At 41.6% G+C, this 27,007-nt stretch overlaps 1 protein-coding gene across 1 annotated transcript in view; it reads left to right on the top strand.

Annotated features, from left to right (window-relative positions):
- LOC124622424 overlaps nucleotides 1–27,007 on the top strand; it is a 74,510-nt gene that overhangs the window by 516 nt on the left and 46,987 nt on the right. Inside the window, exons 2-4 of the mRNA XM_047148117.1 lie at nucleotides 80–171; nucleotides 251–992; nucleotides 26,826–26,884. Coding sequence (XP_047004073.1) covers nucleotides 111–171; nucleotides 251–992; nucleotides 26,826–26,884 — 862 coding nt within the window. The 5' untranslated portion in view covers nucleotides 80–110. The remainder of the gene's footprint in view (nucleotides 1–79; nucleotides 172–250; nucleotides 993–26,825; nucleotides 26,885–27,007) is intronic.

A 27,007-nucleotide genomic window follows, 5' to 3' on the forward strand; every position in this document is an offset into this window, starting at 1 on the left:
GACGAAATCTGTAAAATGTGCTATGAAATGAGTATGAAAGCTTGAAATAAAATTTTAATTACATCTTATATTGTTTTAGGATTAAAGTGTGAGGTCCCAATTCCTTTAATATGGATTCATCCTTCGTTTCATTTAGCCCCAAAAGAAAACTAAAGAAACACGTGCATAGCAGTGAGTATAAAATTTATTTCAATGTACATTTTCGTTAGTGCATATGTGTAATAAATGTTCATGTCTATTTGCTTTACAGAGATTACCAAATTGTCACTGAGACACACTAATAGAGGCCAGGATAAGAAAGCCAATGCCTTACGTAACAATAAATCCCCTCAGAGATGTGATCGACTACAACAGATGCCTCTTTTTACCAGGATTAGTAATTTGTCGACAGATGATATTCACCGTAAACATTTTGATAAAACATATTTGGACGCAGAGGATAACATTTCTCTCAAAGAAACTAAAATAGAAGTCGCCAAGACAAGCTTGCTGAATGAGGAAGACCATACTCTTCCCTTTGACCCATCTAGGAGGGGTAGTGAGTCTCAGTTTACTTGCAGTGTCAAAGTAGATAACAAGATTAGAATCGGCGAAGACGTAGAAAGCCCTAAGGTAAAGATTGAAGTGAGGACGCCAGCCAGTGTTTCCAGATGCAATAGTACTATAGTGATATCTGAGACTAGCTCTGACGAGTCCAATTCAGTTGCAGCGGGAAAGCCTAAGAAAACTTATACTCAGAATGTAAACATTGTTATCAGTGAGTCTGATAGTGAATCTGAAAGTTCTTCCGAAAGTGCAAACTCTCTCATGAAAAGTGTCTTATCTCGTAATGCAACCAGTACAGTATTATGTTCCAATGATTCATCTGATAAACAATCTGAAATTGAAAAATGGTTGCAGAACGTTTCTACCAAATGCAAGAATAATTTTCTTGGATCCCGGGAAGAACATGTGATATTCCCCAGGAATGCAGTTAATGATCCACAAAAGAGGTATGTAGCTTATGAGTATTTCTTTCCTTCTAATTTTATTCGTGTAAAAATTATCCACCATATGACCATTTTTACAGTGTTTAAGACAAAACAAATGCAGATGTCCGTGTGTGCCACTTAGATATCCCCTGTACTTCGGCCATCAGCCTTTATTTTGCTGCCCAAGTAGCAAAACTTGTTTACTACTTTCGATGTCTCATTTCCTCAACATTGCCTTCCTTATTTTGGCTACATTCCAGTACACTAGTTTTGCTTTTGTTAGTGTTCATCTTATATCCTTTGAAGACATTGTCCACTCCATTCAGCTGTTCTTTGCCATCTGACAAAACTAAGCCATGGCTAACGTAAAAAGTTTTCGTTACTTCTCCGAGTTTTTCTTTGGTTTTCGTATTGCATGCCCAGTGCAGAAATTGAAGACGACTCGGGATAGGCTATAACCCTGTCTCTAGTTTCTCAACCACTGCTTCCGTTTATGCCCATTGACTCCTAGACGTTCTGTCTGGTTTGTGTATAAAAGTTTTATGTAACGTTGTGCTCCTTGTATTTTATCCCTGCTAGCTTCAGAATTTTTAAGAGTATATTCCAGTCAACATTGTCAAAAGCTTTCTCCGAATCTACAAAAGTTATAAGCGTAATTTTACTTTACCTAAACCTAACTTCTAAGATCAGTTGTAGGATCAGTGTTGCCTCGGGCATTCCCATATTTCTTCAGAATCCTAACTGATTATCCCTGATGTCAGCTTCTATCAGTTTTTCTATTCTTAGATAAATAATTTATATCACTATTTTGTAACCATAACTTATTAAACAGTTACTTCGGTAGTATTCAAACCTGTCTTCGCCTGCCTTCTTTGGAAATGGAATTACTACATTCTTCTAAAAGTCTGAGTGTGATTCCCCTGTCTTATCTTACACAACAGGTGGAATATTTTAATCATGCTTGGCTCTCGCAAGGATATGAATAATTACATGGGAAAGAAATATAGTCCAGAAGCCTTGTTTCTTTGGTCTTTAGTGCTCTGTCGAATTCTTGTAGTGTCGTATCATCTATCTCATCTTTCTATAATATTGCCCTAAAGTTTGTTTTCCTTATACAGGGTGTTACAAAAAGGTACGACCAAACTTACAGGAAACGTTCCCCGCACACAAATAAAGAAAAGATGTTATATGGACATGTGTCCGGAAACGCTTAATTTCCATGTTAGAGCTCATTTTAGTTTGTTCTTCCACCTACGCTCAATGGAGCACGTTATCGCGATTTCATACAGGATACTCTACCTGTGCTGCTAGAACATGTGCCTTTACAAGTACGACACAACATGTGGTTCCTGCACGATGGAGCTCCTGCACATTTCAGTCGAAGTGTTCGTACGCTTCTCAACAACAGATTCGGTGACCGATGGATTGGTAGAGGCGGACCAATTCCATGGCCTCCACGCTCTCTTGACCTCGACCCTCTTGACTTTCATTTATGGGGACATTTGAAAGCTCTTGTCTACGCAACCCCGGTACCAAATGTAGAGACTCTTTGTGCTCGTATTGTGGATGGCTGTGATACAATACACCATTCTCCAGGGCTGCATCAGCACATCAGGGATTCCATGCAACGGAGGGTGGATGCATGTATGCTCGCTAATGGAGGACATTTGAACATTTCCTATAACAAAGTGTTTGAAGTCATGCTGGTATGTTCTGTTGCTGTGTGTTTCCATTCCATGATTAATGTGATTTGAAGAGAAGTAATAAAATGAGCTCTAACATGGAAAGTAAGTGTTTCCGGACACATGTCCACATAACATTTTCTTTCTTTGTGTGTGAGGAATGTTTCCTGAAAGTTTGGCCGTACCTTTTTGTAACACCCTGCATATACCTCCCATCTTTCAGCTATGCCTTCTTTGCTTAGATTTGACATGTAATCTGAGCTCATAGTATACATACAGGTGTTTGTCTTCTCCAAAGGGCCAAGTGAGGTAGTGCAGTGGTTAGCACATTGAACTTGCATTTGGGAGGATGATGATTAAAGTTCCAATCCAACCTTCCAGATTAAGGTTTTCTGCAATTTCTAAGCAACTAAGGTGAATGCCAGGATTGGCCCTTTTAAAGGGTCTGTCTAATTTCGTTCTTCATCCTTCCCCAGCCTGAGCTTGAGTTCTGTGTCTAATGACCTTGTCAATTGTATGTTATACACTAATGGGTTTAGTGTTGTAGGATTGCCGGATCCAATGATGTACACTATACCACTGACTGCACCCAAAGAGCTTGGAAAACTAAGATGTTGATGATCAACTTGGTTGATAATTGCCACATTAACACCGTCCCCTCCCTAGTGTGTGGAGACAAATATTAGGTCATACATGTAAAGGAAGCACCTGGGGGAGGGAGGGGGGTGAGGGAGGAGGTTAAACAAAAACAAACAATATATGGGTCATTCCATGTCAGTTCAACCAGAGGCTCCAGCTCATAGTCTGATTTGACTCAAATTCAGTACACTAATTCTACCATGTGTGGAACACTCGTGTACAAAGTATTAGTTTCCCCTGCCAATTAGTTCCAGAATTATGACTTGTGAAAGGAGGTGGCGTGACTCGGAAATTGCAACCCGCATCTGGCAATCTATCTTCAGACCCAAATTCGGGTCGTAATAACTTTGGAACTATTCCACACAGTCCAGTGAAATTTTTACATCCCAGTAACATCCATTTAGAGAACACACTCCATGAATCGAAACACCAACAACATATTTCTGAGGGAAAATAAAAAAATCCAAAATGTGATTTAAAAAAATGTAATATGTTAAAAGATACATATTGTAGGTGCCCTCTATGCCAAATATAGGCTAATTCACTCAAAAGGGTATAAATTTTTTTGTGGTAAGCTTAATGTGGCTTAAACACACACAGAACTCATCATGCCCATATCAGTCACAAAAACTGAGTTACATGCACACGAAAATACAAAAATTTGAAAAATTACCTGAAAAACATCGATTTTCAAAGTGTGGTAGCACAAAACGGACAAGTGGTATCCAAGCCAAATTTCACACACTGCATAAGTTGACCATAATGATATATATCTCAAAATTTCAGCATGTTATTGGTAGACATTTGCGTACAGTGGAAGTTGACAGATGTATTTGGCGATGTGGCCATTGTTCCACAACAAAATTTTGTAAAAACATATCGGAAACTGTTCTGCCTCTTCTTATCCTCTCCCACAACTGTTTATTCACTAAGCAACAGCATATAGACAGATTAACACAACCTATCATTCATGTTTACTGCACCTTAACTGCTAAAAACCAGTCGATTGTGCTTCAAACAGAAGTTATCCCACACTTTAGTTACTGTACACTGAGTGGCAAATTGTACTGTCTTCTTGACACTGTGCTAGGAACTGGAACTGTCATAACAATATGTTCAAAAGGAATCCAACACCTGTCTGCCAAACGTGGCCAATAAAATGATCTTGCTGGTCCTGTTGGTGCCATGAAGTTCACAAATACGCCACCTTCTGCTTCACAGCACTATGCAACACATCCTAAGTGCCATTTGTCATCATAAACAGCAATAACATAGCAACCTGGTAGTATGTTGCTGCTTTTGCTTCTGAATTCTGAGTCAGACACACTGTGAAGACACATGTTGTGCATGAACCTATAGTTATAACCAGACAGTCTGCTCATCTGCACATTGTCAGAGCCCGCTGGAGAGAAGTGATGATGGCTCCTTGTGCCTGCAACAGTTTTAACGTGTTCTAGTCTGCTTTTTAGCAACTCTTCAACTGATTTCACCTCATCTTTCAAAACATAGAATGATTGTATGCCAGAGATATTTTTCTGTACCCAGGTAAATAATTGAAGAGGTGTTAGAATGTGACCTTCTGTAGGGTGCTGCAGACTAGCTCGTAATGTCATGCGCTTAATGGTAGCACCAATACCAACCGTCACATACATTTTTACCATGACTTGTTGCGAAAAAATTCCAATCTGCATGAATCTGAAAATCATGGCAATGCATGCATAAATTTTGGAGATTTTTACAGTTTTTGTACTGACTAGCTGCCCCATCACTCTGTAGGGTGATGTCACATGCACATGTAGCTCTGTCACAAGGCTGGGAGTAGGTAACATCACAAGAATAGGAATGGTCGTCACTTACCCGCAAACCATTCGAGGCGGGTGTAGCAGGAGGTGGGGGCTGGCTTGATGGAGTGTCGAGCAGTTCTCCTAGAGCCCACGCCAGTTTGAGGCAGCAGAGAGATACGGTTTAAGGTGTACTGTTAATGAGCACTTTGAACATGTTGTTGTGCTGCAAGATGACTTTGTGTGGGCCAGAGTACGGAGGGCTGAGTGCGACAGTGTCATTGCGCACCATGATGCGAGTGCACGCCGCTAAGTTTTGGTGCAGGAATATGGGGGGAAGTAAGTGCAGCTGAGGAGGGGCCACACAAATGTTAGTGATTAGCTGCTTAACATGCCTGACGAAGGTTGAATCGCAGATTTGATCCAGAGGGAGTGAAGGCTCAACTAACTCTGCTGGGAGTGTGAGGGGTTCTCCGTATAATACTTCCACCAGAGATGCGCCAAGGTATTCTTTGTATGCTGCCCGAACGCCTAACGTTACCCACAGTAGGGTGTCGGCCCACTTGCCTTCATGGCAGATCAGTGAAGCTTTAAACTTCAGTGCCAGCATTTGACAGGCCCGTTGCTCTGAGCATGGTATGCTGTTGTTCTAAGTTGTTTCACCCCGCACGGTTCACAAAACTGCCAGAAAAGGGTGGACTCAAACTGATGACCCTGATCAGAGGTGATTGAAGCTGGGCAGCCAAAGTGAGAGATCCACAATAATAAAAGGGTTGGGGCCACCGTGTCGGCTGTAATAGCGATGGCGTCTGTATATAATGGAAGGAGTGGGGGGGGGGGGCTACAATCTCTCTCTCTCTCTCTCTCTCTCTCTCTCTCTCTCTCTCTCTCTCTCTCTCTCTCTGTGTGTGTGTGTGTGTGTGTGTGTGTGTGTGTGTGTGTGTGTGTGTGTGTGTGTGTGTGTGTGTCAAGTCGTGAATACTATTAAAAATGTCCCAGTGGAGAGGTGCAGGAATCACCAGACGTATGCATTCTGTTGAAATATTGCACCAGATGGGTGACAAGAAACCAGAAAGTGTCTAACTCAAGTTTGAGTCCTGTTTTAGTATCGGAGTGCAATGCGGCGTAAATGGCAAATAGTTCTCAGTTGAAGGTCGACCATTTGCATAGGGAAGTGGACAGTTTGTTGGAGAAAAATCTGAGTGGCTGTATAACAGAACCCACAGTTTGCTGAAGTACTGCCCCAACTGCTGTATCACTTCTGTCTGTAGTAAGCGAGATTGGAGCGTGAGGGATGGGGTGAGTGAGCGTAACAACCGTCTGTAAGGCTGACTAGAGGTTGTCAAGTGCATGTCGCATGTCGGGAGTCAACATGACCGCCCAAGACCCTGAAGTCTTTTGGCTTGCAAGAGTGTTCATCAGTGGGGTTTCTGTTTTGGCAGCTTGGGGAAATTGTTTGCGGTAGTAATTTATAGTTCCTAGGAAGCAGCAGAGGCTTTTGAAAGTCTTTGGGCAAAGGCACCGTACTAATAGCCTCGACCCGTTCTGGTACAGGGGAAGCTGCTGTCAGAAACCATGTGGCACAGAAAAGTGACACTAGTGTGGCAGAGTTGTGACTTAGCATTGTTTACCACAACACTGTTTGCTTGTAAGAGGGACTCCATAATTAAGTGGAGTTCATGTTCGTCGAGTGAGGAAGAAAAAAATTAACAAATCGTCCAGGTGCGCATACACAAAGTCCAGTTTTCCAACCAATGAGTCAATGAACCGTTGCCATGTCTGTGCGGCATTTTTAAGGCTGAACGGCGTAAACAGATACTAGAACAATCTGGACAGGATGATGGCAGTTTTTTCGATGTCTTTGGATGCCATTGGCAGTTGGTGGTACACCTTGTGACAGTCAGTTGCACTGAAAATTTGTGCTCCATGCAGTTGGGAAGTAAAATCTTGAGTATTAGAGATGGGATAATTATCTAAAATTATTCTGTTGTTAATCGCTCAATAATCTCCGCAGAGAGAGAAAGTATTGTCTTTCTTAGGTACCAAATGAATGGGTAACGACAACTACTAGAAGGGTGAATAGTCTAAAAGTTCCTGAATAATCGCTTTGGCATGTTTAAGTTTTTCTGGTTTTAAACACCTGGCCTTTGCAAGCAGCAGTGGACTTTCCATGGTATTGATGCTATGGACAGTACCCTTGTTGATCCCAAACACTGACGTGGGTGATGGACCCACACCTGATGAAGTATGTATAACCTGTAATGCACATGTTTGTGTGTCCCAGGCAGGAAGATAAGCATCAGTGATGGTGATCCACTGGTAGTCGCTGTCGTGGAGCTCAGTGGGATACTTGGTGGTATCGTGAGCACAGCTTCTGCCCGATAGTAGAAATGTCACGCGGCATCAGTTGCGGGTGTGAGGAGGTGGTGCGGGAGCTGGGGCCGTGGCCTTATGTGACAGTTGGGTGACGTGCTTACGAGCATCCGTGAGCTTGGCTTGCACTGCGGCAATGTGTAAGTGAGGGCTTTGCTGTTGTCCCAAAGCTCGTCATTGCATGATTTGAGAGAGAGCATTTCAACAGCTGCTTCAACTAGCACGTACAATAGAGTGGTGCTCTCTGAGGAGAGGGAAGAAATATCAGAACCAGTGGTACAGTCTGCTGAGTTAAAGATTAATGTACCTCATTGTAAGTTAGGAGAAAGAGCATGGCCTAAGAGAAAACCCTGAGCACGGGTTCAACCACGTCGGTGATAATGAAATTCCACTGTAAGAGTGTGTTAATGAATTGCTGTTGAAAGTTTAAATTAGTTATGTAATGAGATTGGATCAAAAAATTATTGGCAGCTCGAAGTGGGGGCAACCACCAAAGTGGGAATGGAAATAACACGAAGCAGAGCAGTGCGTAGTGTTATCCGTCGACCTGCCTGAGGTCGAATCAGCGATGGAGGCGGTAGTGTTTGTAGATTCCTCAGATGGCGCCGCCGCAGTAGAGCTGGTACGCAAGGAGTTACGGCAACGGCTACCAGGCGGCGTTGGGTCGGCATGCATGCACAGAGTGATTTGTGTGCACTCTGTAACAAATGATGGAAACTGCAGCACAGCTGTGCCAACCCCTGAAGCTTGAGGGCCCCTGTGAAAGTACGCAGGGGTGGCAAGATGGTGTAAACCTATTCTGCGATCTTCAGTTTAGCGTCCAGTGGGGCTGAAGTTAGACGGAGAAAGTGAATTTGACCTTCTGGAGGAAGTTTGAGCAACCAGGTGGTCCAAAGTGTAGTGTCCGGCATATGATGTGTGTCAATCGTAGTGCAGAGGTGCCGCCAGAGCTGTGAGGGGGATCTGGAGTCCAGCAACTCGTGACTGATGATGTGGATAGCTTCCTCTGTAGATCTGGAGAGGTGCTAGACGATGGTGCATTGGCCGAATACATATTTGTCCATAGTGAGAGGCGAAGCCACAAAATCGCAGGCAGGCCCGGTTCATCATGGATGTGACACAGTAAGCAAAAGAACTAGTTGTCATGAGCGATGCCATGTAGCTGCAGTACATGGTTGACCAAGGCAAATCATGTGCATGGGTGGTCCTTGTGAAGGGGCTGTAGTTTAGGTGAACGGATGGGGGAGTCTCAGTGTAATGATTTGTTGGAAACTGCTGCTCCCTGTTTGTAGCTCTACAGCGTAACTGGCTTGAGTGCAGTGGTGGTATACCAGTTCACGACATAGTAGGCGCAGCTGGCTCGACCGTGGTCGAGAAATGAGTCGGGCATTCGATGGAGTAACGCCATCAGGCGTAGAGTGGACTGGTGAAGAGTTGACCACAGTCAACCGGTGTGCGGAAAAAAACAGAGTACAGTTCCTGGGCCCCTCTGCTACCAATGCATTGAAGTTGTTGAAATAGTCTAACATTGCAGAACAGATGTGGCAGGGATGGCGTGTGCCATTGGATACACTCTTAAAGCAGATGCTGGTAGTGTGGGGTGGGGAAGTAGGAGGGGATGGCGCAAAATCCGTAGTTCCAGGATGAACATGAAATTTCCTGGCCTGAGCGTCTGGCTTGATTTGTAATGCCACTGACCTCAGCCCACGTGTCGCCTAGAAACAAGACACTGCGTCTTTCACATACAAGTGTCCTAGAGCCTGAGGTGAAGAAATATTAACACACAGGCATCTGTGAGATGTGCCTGAGTGGGGTCACGGTATTAGTTTGGGAACGTTTCCTAGCTGCGTAACAAAAGCAGGAATGGAAATAACACCAAGCAGAGTGGTGCGTAGTGTCGTCTGTCGAGTTGCCTGAGGCCGAAGCGGCAGTGGAGGTGGTTGTAGTTGTAGTCCGCCAACGCCAGCCTTTGTTGAGCACTCGGTAAACGTGGAAAGTTCACATTCAGCGTAAAACGTTCACATGCAAAGTTTTGTGCACGAAAAACATTCTGTTGGTACGGAACACAATGGCAGATTCATGTAGGATAATGAAAAGTTATTATATGTACCTGATACCAGCACATGTGGCTGTGGAAATGTAGAAACACCATTCTGTTGAGTACAGTTAGTTGTTTTTCAGAAACTGCATCAAATTACTGTGAACTCGAGGTGGATAATTGGAAAATGATTCCGGGGCGTCCACTGGAAAATCTAGGTGGTTCGTGTGCAGTGTAGCAGGCTGCAAGCGGTCCATCGTGTAGTGCACGACAGAACGAGAGTTCGTTGTAGCACCCACGAATAAATGATTCCCAGTACACACGTGTTTACAGTTTCGCACAAGACCACAGGCTGCTCCCAAAGAGCTTGGAAAACAAAGATGTTAATACGTGACATGGTTGATAGTCACCACAAACTTAATAAATTTATGTACAGAAGTCTTCTTAAAACATTTGTTGTACTGTGTTATGTTTAGACATAACTGCTTCAAACAAATTAGGGTGCTACCATGGAAATCAGGCTGGTATCATCGAATGCCAAGCTTTTTGTGGACTGCTTGGAAGAAGCACCTCTGAAGAACCAGAAGATGGGCACTCTGGTTTGGTACAGATTTATCAGTGCCATTCTTGTGGCCTGGACTGGTAAAGAATTCCTCTGCTTCCTGCAAAAGCTTTAGTCATTTTTCAAACTCAAATTTGCCTGCTTCTTTTCCAAGGTCAAAGTAATATTTCCTTGACATAGACTGCCACCTCACTGAAACCCACATCCAAACCTCAGTCCATATAAAACCAACCAATAAGCAATAATAGCTACACTGTGACACATGCTGTCCCTTCCACATCAAATGCTCCCTTACAGTATACACTGTGAAATCAAAAGTATCTGGACACCTGGATGAAAATGACTTAAAAGTTTGTGGCGCCCTCTATCGGTAATGCTGGAATTCAATATGGTGTTGGCCCACACTTAGCCTCGATGACAGCTTCCATTCTTGCAGGCATACATTCAATCAGGTGCTGGAAGGTTTCTTAGGTAATGGCAGCGCATTCTTCATGGAGTGCTGCACTGAGGAGAGGTATCAATGTCGGTCAGTGAGGCCTGGCACAAGTCGGTGTTCCAAAACATCCCCAAAGTGTTCTATAGGATTCAGGTCAGGACTCTGTGCAGGCCAGTCCATTACAGGGATGTTATTGTTGTGTGACCACACCACCACAGGCTATGCACTATGAACAGGTGCTCGATCGTCTTGAAAGATGCTATCGCCATCCCAGAATTGCTCTTCAACAGTGGGAAGCAAAAAGGTGCTTAAACCATCAATGTAGGCTTATGCTGTGGCAGTACCAGCTAAACAGCAAGGGGTGCAAGCCCCATCCATGAAAAACACAACCACACCATAACACCAGTGCCTCTGAATTTTACTGTTGGCACTACACACACTGGCAGATGACATTCATTGAGCATTCGCCATACCCACACCCTGCCATCGAATCGCCACATTGTGTACTGTGATTCATCATTCCACACAACGTTTTTCCACTGTTCAATCGTCCAACGTTTGTGCTCCTTACACCAAGCGAGGAGTCGTGTGGCATTTACTGGCATGATGTGTGACTTGTGAGCAGCTGCTTGAACATGAAATCAAACTTTTCTCACTCCCCGCCTAACTGTCATATCATAGTACTTGCAGTGGATCCTGACGCAGTCTGGAATTCCTGTGCGATGGTCTGGATAGATGTCTGCCTATTACACATTAGGATGCTCTTCAACTGTTGGCGGTCTCTATCAGTCAACAAACGAGGTCAGCGTGTTCGCTTTTGTGCTGTGTCCCTTCATGTTTCTACTTCACTATCACATCGGAAACAGTGGGCCTAGGGGTATTTGCGAGTGTGGAAATCTCGCATACAGATGCATGACACAAGTGACACCCAATCACCCGATCATGTCCGTGAGTTCCGTGGAGGGCCCCTATCCTGCTCTCACAATGTCTAATGACTACAGAGCTCGGTCGTATGGAGGACCTGGCAGTAGTTGGCAGCACAATGCACCTAATATGAAAAAACATATGTTTTTGGGGGTGTCTGGATACTTTTGATCTCATAGTGTATGTTTCTGGTGTGACTGGATACTCTTGATCACATAGTGTAGGCACCTACAGCAAATCTACTCTTCTGCTAAATCTGTGATATTTCTGGGAAACTTATTAGCATGTCCAAAAGTTTGGACATCCTGACAGAAAACGATAATGCTGTAGAAAGAATTAAAACTATATGGGATATAGTGAAATAGGAGACAGGACAACCAGTCCGTGTAAAAGATACCATACTTGTCATTTAGTTTAATGTTGTGACTAATAATTCAAAAGTTACAAGTATTTTTAACAATCACTTTATTAATGTAGCATCAAAAACAGGATTTAATGGTTCATTTGAAGAAGCAAGAGACTATATTAAAAAAGTCATTCACAAAACTTTAAGCAAATAAAAGTACTACCAACATCCTTCACAAAACATTAATAGAATTCTAAAATTTCTAAGATAGAATTTCTAACAGCATTCTGAAGAGTTTTTTCTAACTTAATGTCCTTAGTAGTATATCCTTAGTAATATATGTAATGCATGATTGGCTCAAGGAATTTTTCCAGGCAGATTGTAATGTGCAATTGTTAGACCTCTGTGTAAGAAAGGTGACAAAGACAGTCATCCAGGTGCTTTACTGACATTGTTTTCCAAAATAAAAAACTTAATTGTTATGGAACTGATGGCTTTACATGCAACTAGTTACATAATATGTAGCAAACAAAATCCACTACATTGTGCTGTATAATCCAAATTGTGTTTGAAGTAGAGAAAACTGTAGTGACTAGGTAAAGATCACAAAAGGAGTCCCACAGGGTTCAACCTTTTGGTCCACACGTAATCCTTGTATATGTGAATCACATTCCACTGAAAATTCATAGAGCAAGAATTGATACTTTTTGCAGATATTAGTGTTGTTATAAATCATATTAGAAAGCAGCAGAAGCTTGTTAATGATGATTTTCAAAGAATTAAGTACACTGTAGCCGAAAAAAAGTGTGTGTGTGTGTGTGTGTGTGTGTGTGTGTGCGCGCGCGTGCGCGAGTACGAACAATAACTAAGAATTATCGTGAACTATTAAGCAGTTCTATGAAAATTATTCTCCTTCATCTCTGTACGACAAATACACAAACACATACATACATACATACCAACAATTTATGTAGGACGTGGATAGGAGTCAGTAAACAGGATAGAGTGATCCCAATTTTTGAGTGTACAGATTGATGAAAACTTGAACTGGAAGAAACATATCACTGAGCTACTGATACAGTTAAGTTCAGCTACTTTTCTCTTTGCGTAGTTGTTAGTCTTGGAAACAAACAAATTAATCTTATGGCACATTTTGCATATTTCCACTCAGTGTCTTTCGAAATAATTTTCCGGGATACCCTATCACCTAGAACAGCGGCCTTGATTGCACAAAAGTGAGCAGTAAGAATATTATGTGGTGTTTACCTGGTCATCATGTAGGCACCTCATCAAGGAGTTAGGCATCTTAACTGCATTACAATACACATATTCCCAAAAGAAATTAATCATAAATAATGTAGCACAATTGGAGAGGATTAGTGACATCCATATGTATAACAATAGAAGAAAAATTACCATTATTAAAGCAGTCTGTGGCAACAAAATTTTTTGATCATATGCACCATACCAAGTCTGGCAGGTAGCAAAGCAAGTTTTAAACCTAACGTTAAACAGTGGTCCTGGACAACTCCTATTCAGTGGGCAAATTTTTAATGGAAAACTGTTATCCTGTAAACTGACTCAGTTCACATTTTGATAAAAGAATATTTAGTTTTCTAGGGAATATGTTACTAACTCTCCCACCTATACAACCACCTCTGTCTGACTTTCCTCTCACAACTGTGTCAAAGATCTTATTCACAAACAAATCTCCTGTGCAGTATCCTGCTCCCACTTGCAAAATACTCAGTACTGCCCAAGTCTTGAATGCCTCAGATACTATTCCACGAAGGGCAACACTTTTTAAAGTCGAGCCTTGAAATGAAACAATCTCCCCCTGATATCCAGCCCACACCAGCCTATTGTTGCCCTCCCCCCAACATCCTAGAAATACTATTAGATGTCCCCAAATCACTATCCCTATACAAAGGTTCATCCCCTTTGCAATTGTTCTCGCAGCAAAACCTTTGTTTGTACTCACTTGCTACCAATTATTCCAACCCCACCACTAGTAAATCCTTTACTATGAAAGCTAGAGTTACTTGTGAAATCACAAATGCTGCTTATGAACCAACTTGTATCCTCTACTTAGTGTCTTCATCTTCATTCTCTCCCCCCCCCCCTCCCCCTTCCGCCCCTCCCTGCTCCCTAATCCACTAGTTTTTACTTGCACTTTCAGCTTAATTTCCCTCTCTCTGATCCATCCTTACTTTTAACACTGTCATCTCTAGAGTGAAACTGACACGGTGCTTAACTCTCTGCTGTCTCCACTGATCTTTTTTAGTCCCTCTCTTATCCATGGGATCTCTGTGGCCTGCTCTTATTTTTTAACCCTCCCTTGCCTATCCCTCTCCCCTCCCCAAATAATGAACTAATAGTTTCAAAGGTAGGGTACTGTGTGTACTTTTTTGTGTGTATCAGCAGTTCTATCGATATGTTCTGAAGATAAGTACTTGCTAGCAGTTCCCTTAATAATAATAATAATAATAATAATAAAATCCACTTTGTTGTGGTAACACTGATATTTATCATAGTTTGAGGTCTAGGTCAAGTTGAAAGGTGAAAAACTGGGCGAGAGTTGGTGAAGAATGTGGCTGTAGATTGACCTGCAGCACAGGCTAATCTTTATGTACTCAACTTATTTAACCGCACTTCCACGTGTAATACACTTTCCATTATAAAAACTGAAACAAGGTAAAGCCAGAAAATGTATGTTAGATAAAGAACAAGTATCGTATGATTTTGATGTATGCTATGTGCACATATTGTACATAAACCATGAAATACGGCGAAGGGGGTAGGGGGGGGGGGGGGGGGGGTAGGGTCAGAACCCGTAGTAGCCGCCAGCCGGTCCCCAGTGATGGGCAACCCGTCCACAACCCGCTGCTCGGCAACATCCAGATGGAAACACAAAAGTTCGCCCCTATCGAATGCCAGGTCAGGACCCTTGGGAAGGCGAGACAGTGCATCAGCATTCGCATGTTGAGCCGTCAGCCGGAAATAAATCTCATAATTAAAACGAGACAAGAAAAGTGCCCAACGCTGGAGACAGTGTGCAGCCTTGTCGGGAAGCGACGTTGATGGTTGAAACAAGGAAATAAGTGGTTTGTGATCCGTAACAAGATGAAATTTGGATCCATAGAGAAAAACAACAAACTTATGAAGAGCATAAATAATGGCCAAAGCTTCTTTTTCAATTTGAGAGTACTTTAGTTGGGCATCCATGAGCGTTTTGGAGGCATAAGCAATGGGTTGTTCAGAACTGTGAGAAAAACGGTGCGCAAGGACTGCACCGACCCCGTATTGAGAGGCGCCCATGGCAAGAACAAGATGTTGGCCAGGTCAATAAGTAACCAGGCACGGGGCCTGCTTCAGCATAGTCTTCAATTTCTGGAAAGCCGCTTCGCATGACGCGGACCAGTGAAAAGGCACGTTTTTATGCAACAGGCGATGCAACGGCTGAGCCACCGAAGCAGCAAACAGTAAAAACTTGTGATAGTATCCTATTTTCCAAAAGAAGGCCTGCAGTTCCTTAACAGATGTAGGGCGAGGAAGGGCATGGATCGCAGCGACAGTTTGCTGAAGCGGACGAATACCATCCCGAGAGAGTTGAAACCCCAAGTACGTGATAGATGTCTGAAAAAATTTTGGTTTCTGAAGATTACACTTAAGACTGGCAGTCTGTAGGACATGAAAAAGTGTGTGGAAATTTTGAAGATGTTCTTCAGTGGTGGAGCCAGTGACAACAATGTCGTCCATGTAATTTATACACCCAGGGACAGTGAGCAACAATTCTTACCTCAGCATCAAATTGTCCCAAGACAATTCTCATCCCGTCCGGTAAGTCTCCCCTGACCCACAGTTGTGTGTGACTTTACTTATATCTACCCCTCTTCTTAGACCTCTCCAGTCATTTTCCTTCACCCCACTCCCTTCCCCATCAACCCTCCTTTCTGAAGGAGGACACACTGGCTCCAAAGCTTGCATAATTATAACCTTTTATGTGTGTTCTGCCAGTGCTTGGTGGGTAGATTTTTTATCTGCCCAATTAAACTATTTTGTCAAAAATTGATTGTTTTCATTGTTACACGGCAAAGTTTTGAATCACTAAAGCTGTGGGTTCACTTGTCATCAGCTTTGTGACTGATGGTAGAAGAAGACATTTAAAATTGCTAGTTGGATAGCAGTTTGACGTCAGTGCTTTATTGGATGGAATCTTGATTTACAATTCAGTATTGTTGATGAATTAGCTTTATCAGTGTACAACAGTATAGTAAAGTTTTGTTGTTGTTGTTGTTGTGGTGGTGGTGGTGGTGGTGGTGGTGGTGGTGGTGGTGGTCTTCAGTCCTGAGACTGGTTTGATGCAGCTCTCCATGCTACTCTATCCTGTGCAAGCTTCTTCATCTCCCAGTACCTACTGCAACCTACATCCTTCTGTATCTGTTTAGTATATTCATCTCTTGGTCTCCCTCTACGATTTTTACCCTCGACGCTGCCCTCCAATACCAAACTGGTGATCCCTTGATCTCTCAGAACATGTCCTACCAACTGATCCCTTCTTCTAGTCAAGTTGTGCCACAATTTCTCTTCTCCCCAATCCTGTTCAATACCTACTCATTAGTTATATGATCTACCCATCTAATCTTCAGCATTCTTCTGTAGTGTCACATTTCGAAAGCTTCTATTCTCTTCTTGTCCAAACTATTTATCTATTTATGTTTCACTTCCATACATGGCTAGACTGCATACAAATACTTTCAGAAACGATTTCTGCCACTTAAATCTATATTCGATGTTAACAAATTTCTGTTCTTCAGAAACGCTTTCCTTGCCATTGCCAGTCTACATTTTATATCCTCTCTAGTTCGACCATCATCAGATATTTTGCTCCCCAAATAGCATAACTCCTTTACTACTTTAAGTGTCTCATTTCCTAATCTAATTCCATCAGCATCACTCGACTAAATTCGACTACATTCCATTATCCTCGTTTTGCTTTTGTTGATGTTCATCTTATACCCTCCTTTCAAGACACTATCCATTCCGTACAACTCCTCTTCTAAGTCCTTTGCTGTCTCTGACAGAATTACAATGTCATTGGCAAACCTCAAAGTTTTTATTTCTTCTCCATGGATTTTAATACCTATTCCGAATTTTTCTTTTGTTTCCTTCACTGCTTGCTCAATATACAGATTGAGTAACATTGGGGATAGGGTGCAACCTGTCTCACTCCCTTCCCAACCACTGCTTCCCTTTCATACACATCGACTCTTATAACGGCCATCTGGTTTCTGTACAAATTGTAAATAGCCTTTTGCTCCCAGTGTTTTACCCATGGCACCTTCAAAATTTGAAAGAGAGTATTCCAGTTAACATTGTCAAAAGCTTTTTCTAAGTCTACAAATGCTAGAAACGTAGGTTTGCCTTTCCTTAATCTAGCTTCTAAGATAAGTCGTAGGGTCAGTATTGCCTCACGTGTTCCAATATTTCTCCGGAATCCAAACTGATCTTCCCCGAGGTCGGCTTCTACCAGTTTTTCCATTCGACTGGAAAGAATTTGTGTTAGTATTTTGCATCCGTGACTTATTAAACTGATTGTTCGGTAATTTTCACGTCTGTTAGCACCTGCTTTCTTTGGAATTGGAATTATTATATTTCTCTTGAAGTCTGAGGGTATTTCGCCTATCTCATATGTCTTGCTCACCAGATGGTAGAGTCTTGTCAGGACTGGCTCTCTCCAGGCCGTCAGTAGTTCTGATGGAATTTTGTCTACTCCTGGGGCCTTGTTTCGACTCAGGTCTTTCAGTGCTCTGTCAAACTCTTCACGCAGTATCGTATCTCCCATTTCGCCTTCATCTACATTCTCTTCCATTTCTAGAATGTTGTCCTCAAGTACGTCGCCCTTGTATAGACTCTCTATACACTCCTTCCACCTTTCTGCTTTCCCTTCTTTGCTTAGAACTGGGTTTCCATCTGAGCTCTTTATATTCATGCAAGTGGTTCTCCTTTCTCCAAAGGTCTCTTTAATTTTCCTGAAGGCAGTATCTATCTTACCCCTAGTGAGATAAGCCTCTACATCCTTACATTTGTCCTCTATCCATCCCTGCTTAGCCATTTTACACTTCCTGTTGATCTCTTTTTTGCCTGCTTCATTTGCTGCATTTTTATATTTTCTGCTTTCAGTAACTAAATTCAATATTTCTTCTGTTACCCAAGGGTTTCTACTAGCCCTAGTCTTTTTATCTACTTGATCTTTTGCTGCCTTCAATACTTTATCCCTCAGAGCTACCCATTCTTCTTCTACTGTATTTCTTTCCCCCATTTTTGTCAATTGTTCTCTCATGATCTCCCAGAAACTCTGTACAACCTCTGGTTTAGTCAGTTTATCCATGCCCCATCTCCTTAAATTCCCACCTTTTTGCAGTTTCTTCAGCTTTAATCTACAGTTCATAACGAATAGATTGTGGTCAGAGTCCACATCTACCCCTGGAAGTGTCTTACAATTTAAAACCTGGTTCCTGAATCTCTGTCTTACCATTATATAATCTATCTGAAACCTGTCAGTATCTCGAGGCTTCTTCCATGTATACAACCTTCTTTTATGATTCTTGAACCAAGTGTTAGCTATGATTATGTTGTGCTCTGTGCAAAATTCTACCAGGCGGCTTCCTGTTTCATTTCTTAGCCCCAGTCCATATTCACCTACTACGTTTCCTTCTCTCCCATTTCCTACTACTGAATTCCAGTCACCAATGATGATTAGATTTTTGTCTCCCTTCACTATCTGAATAATTTCTTTTATTTCATCATACATCTCTTCAATTTCTTCGTCATCTGCAGAGCTAGTTGGCATATAAACTTGTACTTCTGTAGTAGGTGTGGGCCGTGTCTATCTTGGCCACAATAAGGCGTTCACTATGCTGTTTGTAGCAGTATATACGCACTCATATTTTTTTTATGCATTATTAAACCGACTCCTGCATTACCCCTGTTTGATTTTGTATTTATAACCCTGTATTCACCTGACCAAAAGTCTTGTTTCTCCTGCCACCGAACTTCACTAATTCCTACTATATCTAACTTTAACCTATCCATTTCCCTTTTTAAATTTTCTGACCTACCTGCTCGATTAAGGGATTTGACATTCCACGCTCCGATCCATAGAACGCCAGTTTTCTTTCTCCTGATTACGACGTCCTCCTGGGTAGTCCCCGCCCGGAGATCCGAATGGGGGACTATTTTACTTCCGGAATATTTCACCCAAGAGGACGCCATCATCATTTAACGATACAGTAAAGCTGCATGCCCTCGGGAAAAATTACGGCTGTAGTTTCCCCTTGCTTCCAGCCGTTCGCAGTACCAGCACAGCAAGGCCGTTTTGGTTAGTGTTACAAGGCCAGATCAGTCAATCATCCAGACTGTTGCCCCTGCAGCTACTGAAAAGGCTGCTGCCTCTCTTCAGGAACCACCCGTTTGTCTGGCCACTCAACAGATACCCATCCGTTGTGGTTGCACCTATGGTACGGCTATCTGTATCGCTGAGGCACGCAAGCCTCACCACCAACGGCAAGGTCCATGGTTCTTGGGAGGGGAGTAAAGTTTTATATATTATCATTTATGTACAAGATCACAGAAAGTAAATGATTAGTTTCTAAGAATGCTTCAATTGAATAGAATTCATTGTATTTTACCCACATTTGTAATACCCTTTTACATTTATTTAGTAATAATGAACAGGCTTAGTATGGTAACTTAATGAAAAATGCTTAAGTGCTTTTAGGTATTATGAACTGTAGCAGTCCTTCAGCACAGCTTATCGTTGAATGTTCCCATGTTTTCTGTAGCATATATTAAACAGTTATATATGTACAGAATAGGTACATTCATTGAGCTAAGATGTTTATTAAAGTTTTTGCAGGGCTCTCTGGGTGCTAATCCTAATAGACAACTGATTGCTTTTTTCTGCCATGTGAAAATACATTAGCCCATGGAGAATTACTCCATAGCAATATTCCATACTGCAGTTCGACGTGGAAGAAAGCCAAGTATGAGCAGAGTAACAGTTGTTTATCCATACTTTTTTAGTTTATGCAGTAAAAAGTGCACAAGCTTATTTGCTGCACAGATAATTCGCATGCCCTTGCGAAGAGAGTTTTTGGTTGTAATCATTTCATGTAATTTCAGATTTATTTTCTTTTTTAATTACATTCAGATTAAAAATTAGTCCCTCCCGCCTTGGTAATGCACAGCTGGTTGGCCTGATGCCACTGGCTAATCATTTGCATCATTATATAATTTTCTAGCTTGCATATTCAGCTCTTCACTCGAAATGATTAGTTTACAAGAAAAAATTTACAGACTACAAAGTTGCTGAGTTTTGCATAATTTCCTACAGTAAATTTCCAGCAAGGTCAAAGTGACAGTTCATAAACTGCCTTGGGGAGAGCAGCAGTTATGGAAGGTGAAGACCTTTCTGTGGTACACAGTGTAGTAATGAAGCCTGCACTATGGTTTTCTTACCAAGTATCACAGTGGACAGTGGCGTGTCAATCCAAGAAAGTGTCGTAGGCATGCCTTGACTGACTAGACTGATTCTTCACTTATTTTGGCACATACAGACCCCAACATATCACAGAAAAATGAAAGATAGCTTCATATTTAAGCCTGCCAGGAAATATGCCTGAAATTGTTAGATAATTGCAAACATACCATTAGTGGTATTGTCCAGGCAGCCCAAGATTTTAACATTCTGCTGAAAACATTAATATTTTTAGTTATCACTATCCGTGCGATAATATGTGCTGCCTGTTCCAAAATGCTGCACATAAAAACGAGATTCTTCTGGGCCTCATAATTCCAGTTATATTGGTGATAAAAAGGTAGGGCCACGTGTTTTGGATATCCGTTGGGCTAGGGGCCATTTGTATATCCTACAGAAGGATTGTCTTAGTGTCACTATACTACAGTACAGGATCAAAATATGAATATTGCATACTTCCTCACGCTTAGGCAAATCGAGCTAACTGTTTGGGTCTAACTGCATACTATGTAGCCTACAGTGGGCTGTCCCTTTCCTTATCTCCCACCCCCCACCATACCAAAATAGAACTGTAGATTCCAAGACAGCAAACAGCTGAAATTTTTGGTACATTCCTAAGATCCCGATCTTAAACAGTCTTGAAAATTTTCTTGATATCTTTATCCTTTTCCAGTATACATAGGGTCAAAGTTACCCTACCTGGATGCATAAAATAACAAAGTAAAATATGGTGTGAGGTGAAAATGTAGTTTATAAAGTGATGCAGCATGGAGAAAGATAGTGGAAAGTGTCTATTACCATCAGAAGGGTTCTGGAAACCCCATCTTGTAGTACAGAAGCACATGCAAAAGTTTTGTGCAAGTAAAATGCTGTCTGAGACGTAAAATTGGTTTTGCATTATTTCAGTTTCACATAACTAAACTATCAAAATTTTACTCACCCATAATGTTCTTGTCACATGAATGGTGTGTCCTGCTGTGGCATGGAAAAGAAGAGAACCAGAGAAAAAGTGCTCCTCTCAGAGCCCAAAAAAGTGAGTATGCTCCTGTTTAAATGCTGACAGCAAAGTGGGGTACCAACTGCCTCATTACACCCTCCTCAGCCCCTTCAAAAATTTTGGCATGTGAACGTATTAGCATTTGAATAAATTGAAAGCACCAGTTTGCTTTTGTTCTACAATATTACTTTTATTGTGTTATGTGGTTTGCCGGCCGGTGTGGCGGTGCGGTTCTAGGCGCTTCAGTCTGGAACCGAACGACCGCTACAGTCGCAGGTTCGAATCCTGCCTTGGGCATGGATGTGTGTGCTGTCCTTAGATTAGTTAGGTTTAAGTAGTTCTAAGTTCTAGGGGACTGATGACCTCAGATGTTAAGTCCCATAGTGCTCAGAGCCATTTGAACCATTTCTTGTTATGTGGTTTTCGGCTTACAAGGCCATATTCAAACATTTAAATGTCTGAAGATGGTCTTGTAAGCTGAAAACTGGTTAACACAATAAAAGTAATATTGTAGAACAAAATCAAACTGGTGCTTTTCATTTATCATAATGTTGTTATACCAAGAACGGATGGAAGATTTTGTTAACGTGATATTAGCATTTTTTTTATGCTGACGGTGACTGAAAGTGGCAAAGAGACAGAAAAGTAATAAATACTGGAAAACAGCAGACAGTAGTTGTGATATAGAAAGAGTGAAGAAGAAAATGGCAGTGGGTCGTAGTTAACAGTGACTGAACAGTGCTAGGAAAGGAATGGAGGAGACTGTGCCAGCTTGGAGAGGAATAAAGAAAAGGAGAAAGTGGAAGTGGGAGAGATCCAGTGATAATGAGACAGTTAATGACAATGAGTTAGAGAGACATTGACAGTGAGAAGAGAGAGCAGCACTGGGAAGGAATGAATGAGACAGTAATGGTGGTGGCGGCGGTGGTGGTGGTGGTGGTGAGGAGGAGGAGGACAGAATGGAGGAGATTGTGGCTGAGATACAGAAGACAGTGAGTCGGACACACAAGGAAAGAATGACAACAATTTGGAATGAATGAGTGAGGGAGAGAGAATGTGCAAATGGGAGTGGATGGGTATGAGCAAATTACAGCAATGGACTGATGAGTGAGATAGAGTTAGTTAGGGGAACGGGAGCTTCAGGGAGTGAGAGGTGAGCTGCATGTTAGAAAGGGCACAGATATGTTCGCATTCCAAAACTTTTGAGACCATTTTTTAATGTGCTGAGCAAGGTGGAATGAGGCAGCTAGGATCTCACTTTCTAGTCAGCTTTTTAAACAGAACTACATTTGCTTTTTTGTGCTCTGATAGGAGCTGGTTATGATTTTCCTTGAAGCTTCATTAATGGTTGCATTTTGGAAATTTTCTATCCCTGTTGTAAACTGTCTATCAGAATAAATTTAATATAATAGTATTATACTAGTATATATCCTGTTTGCTGGTGTTGTGAGAAAGTAATAATTTAATTTGTTTACCACTGATTGTACTGTGCTATTTTTTGGTTTCAAGTTATTCAGTGTGTTTGTGTGTGCATCTTTTAAGTTTGGGTATGACTGGAGGAGTTTACAATACTACAAGGGCTATCCACAAAGTACATTACATTTTGGAATAAAAATAAATAAAGTATTGGAAATTTTTTTAATTATTATATAGATGAAAGCCACTCTTAAATACTACTTTTCTACATAGTTGCCATTTAAATTAAGGCATTTATCGTAGCGATGGATGAACTTGGAAATTCCTTCGTCGTAAAATTCGGCCGCCTGCGCCTTCAACCACGTGGTTACCTCTTCTTGAAGCTGTGCGTCGTCATCAAAACGCTGCATAGCCAACCACTTCTTCATTGCTGGGAATAAGTGGAAGTCGCTCGGTGCCAGGTCGGGACTGTACGGCGGATGAAGAAACAACTCCCACTTAAGATTCGAGAACTTCACGAGTGGCATTTGCTGTGTGGGCCCGGGCGTTGTCGTGAATCAGCAAGATCTTTGAGCCCAACTTTCCCCTGCGTTTGTTTTGTATTGCTCTTCTGAGGTTGTGCAGAGTTTGGCAATACCTTTGAGAGTTTATTGTAGTGTCTCTTTCCAGGAAATCCACAAAAATAACACCTTTTCTGTCCCAAAAGACAGTCGCCATCACCTTCCTTGCCGACATTGTCTGCATGCATTTCTTAGGTTTTTGGGGAGAATTTGTGTGCCCCCACTGCATTGACTGCAATTTTGTCTCGCAATTCACATGCTCAACCCATGTTTCGTCACCAGTAACGATGCGATCGAGTAATGAGTCGCCATCTTTCTCGTAAGCATCCAAAAACGTTAACGCTGCAGCCATTCGCTGATTTTTGTGAATCTCTGTCAAGATTTTTGGTATCCATCTTGCACAAAACTTGTGGTAACCAAGCTTTTTGGTAATGATTTCGTGCAACAAACTTCGTGAAATTTGTGGAAAACTCATAGAGAGTTCCGTTATTGTGAAATTACGGTTTTCACGGACCGTGGCATCGACTTTTTTGACAAGTTCGGCAGTCACTATGCTGGGTCTTCCACTTCGCTCTTCGTCGTGAACGTTAGTTCAGCCATTTTTAAATTTTATGACCCATTGACGCACTCCACCTTCAGTGATTATGTTGTCCCCATACACTTCACAAAGCTCCCGATAGATTTCTATCGGTGTACAGTTTTTTGCAGTCAGAAACCTTATTACAGCACGCATTTCACACTTCGCGGCATTTTCGATTAACGCTGACATTTCAAACTGTCACAGTAACTCAACGGAGTACAGCACGAACCTCTCACTAGCACGGCAGGATGCCAACTGAGCAGTGGAATGCCATGACACCAAGATGGCCGCGCTAGCCCCGCCCCTAACGGACACAAACGAAAACGTAATGTACTTTGTGGATAGCCCTCGTAATAGAGTTTGAACTCTTTACCTAAAAGTTTTCCTCTGAATTAAATAGAGCTCTTTTCCAGGCAAAGAGTGTTTTACTCCCAGACAGCTGTTGTTTACAGAACAACTCTATACAAGAAACACAGATGATGAACATCACATATTTTCCTCCACACATGTTTCTGAGAGATGAATACTTTGTTTCTCAATAAATACTTACATTATATGCTTAGGAAGCTGTATATTATGTAAGTTCCAGTAAAAGTTCTTAAAAATGAGTACTTTATTACCATAGTACTAATAGTGTTTTCAGATAATTTTACAGAATGATGTATATGTGATTTTGTAGCTATAAATTTAAAAAAGCTAGTGACCGGGGTGGTCGGCTTTTATGGTGGCTGGTGGAATGAATTGGTTGGACATTGGATGTCATTATTTCACCATCCAGGTTGGGGAAGGCTGCATTGAAGCTGTTTCCATCTACTTTGTTTCCTCATTTGCTATCTTATTTAATATCATTCATGTTTTTTACTTGTTGATGTATTAAAGTGTCTGGTGCAGTTGTTAAATTGGTTACTGGTGTGACAATAGCAGGTTATCAAGATTTAAGCGAGTTTGAACATGATTTTATAGTCAGTGCATGAGCAATGGGACACAGCGTCTGAGGTAGTGGTGAAGTAGGGATTTTCCTGTATGACCCTTTCCCGAGTGTACCACGAATATCAGGAATCCAGTAATATATCAAATCTTGGACATCGCTGCACCCAGAAAAATATTCTGCAAGAACAGGACCAAGGACAACTGAAGAGAATTGATGAACGTGACAGAAGTGCAACCCTTCCACTGCATGACACAAAACTTTACAACTCCCCTTGGCCCATCAACACCAACATTTGGACTATTGATGACTGGAAACATGTTGCCTGGTTGGACGATTCTCATTTCAAATTGTATCGAGCAGATGGACATGTACTGGTATGGAGACAACCTCATGAATCCGTGGACCCTGCATGTTGGCAACTGTTCAAGCTGGTGGAGCCTCTGTAATGCTGAGGGACATGTGCAGGTGGAATGATATGGGACCCCTGATATGCCTAAATATGATTCTCACAGGTGTCACGTATGTAAGCATCCTGTCTGATCACTTGCAGCCATTCATGTCCGTTATGCATTCCGACGGACTTGAGCAATTACAGCAAGACAATGTGACACCTCGCATGTCCAGAATTGCTAAAGAGCAGCAAGTTTAAACACTTCTGCTAGTCACCAGAATCCCCAGACATGAACATTATTGAGCATATCTGGGATGCCATGTGACATGCTGTTCCAAGAGATCTCCATCCCCTAGTATTCTTAGAGATTTATGAACAGCCCTGCAGGATTCATGGTGTCATTTCCCTCCAGCACTGTTTCAGACATTAGTAGAGTCCACGTCATGTCGTGTTGCGGCACTTACGCGTGCTCACACGGGCCCTACACGATGTTAGGCAGGTGTACCAGTTCCTTTGGCTCTTCAGTGTGTAAGTAATGTTACTGCCTCTCTGGCGACAACATGAGGTATCCACCTTGCCACCTCAGTTACAGGACTCACTGCATCAGCAAGTAGCTCCTAGTGTGATTTGACTTGGTTGGCCTAAGTTGTCCTGATTTTGTGGCTTTTTGCATTTACTGAGGAAGCTGTCTTTTTCACTCAGCCACACTAAGTAAATTATCTGCTGCACAATAAAACTCTGCTACAAGGTATGTGGACACTACCTGCCATTGTGTGCCTTATTCTTTGAACACTCATAAAGTTATTTGTGTTTAAATAACTGTCAGTGAGCTGCAATACTAAAAATGAGAGAATGCATCTGAATCAGGAGAATTTTTTTTATTGGAAACTCTGTGGGTTATCACTAAAGTACAACAGCATTGTCTTGATGTGATAACTGCATCAAGATGTTATAGGAAATTGACAGGTAACTTTAGATGATTTCACTGGCACCATAAATCATTCCATGGTTGAGAACTGACCTGCAGGTTTAATAAAACCCCAGTCAGATTTTTAGCTTCAAATACACACATTAAAGATTAATTCAGTGCAGTGATGATACAGCTTAATTTTATTGATTTATTAATTCAACTGTCCTTGATAAAATTATTCTAGGTCTCTCCAGTTGGGAAGTAGATATCAAACCTTTCAGATGGCAGTGAGTGTAAATTAAATCATTGTAAAAATCAGTGCTAACAAATTTATGCATAGACTACGTGTGTAAACAGTAGTCACTGCAGTCTGTGAACATTCTCACATTCTGAAATGGTTATTTGTGCATAATTATGGACCATTGATTTAGTCACTACCTTGTTTTGATAAACCTTGGTAAACCTCACTGATGTGGCTGCGTCTGCTGTCATATGTTTTACACATTTGAATAATGTATGATGTAATAATTTACATTCATTTTCATAAACAGTGAAACCACTTACTCGGCTCACAATCAAATGCATGTGGTATATACATCTGCATAGACAGCAAACTTCATGAAAAATGTTGCTCACACTGCGACAGTCCCAGAATCTATCAGCAGAACTTAATATTAAATTGACATATTTCTTGTTAATTATTGGTAATGTTTCATAGTAGTGTATGTTCTTAAATTTTTTTCTTGCAGCTGGAGGTCTCCAACACACAATCAATCTTCTAGTGAAAGTGAAGACAACTTTGAGGAATGTGAGTAATGGATAAATGCATTCTTGAGTACTTATAGGAAGTGCGTAAGATATATCAAATGGTAATATAAAACTTGCAGTTAGTGAACAGGTACAAATTCTTAGGTGGTGAATACTTTCGTTG

This window comes from Schistocerca americana, chromosome 7 (genome assembly GCF_021461395.2).
Source record: "Schistocerca americana isolate TAMUIC-IGC-003095 chromosome 7, iqSchAmer2.1, whole genome shotgun sequence".
Taxonomy (NCBI): Eukaryota; Metazoa; Arthropoda; class Insecta; order Orthoptera; family Acrididae; genus Schistocerca; species Schistocerca americana.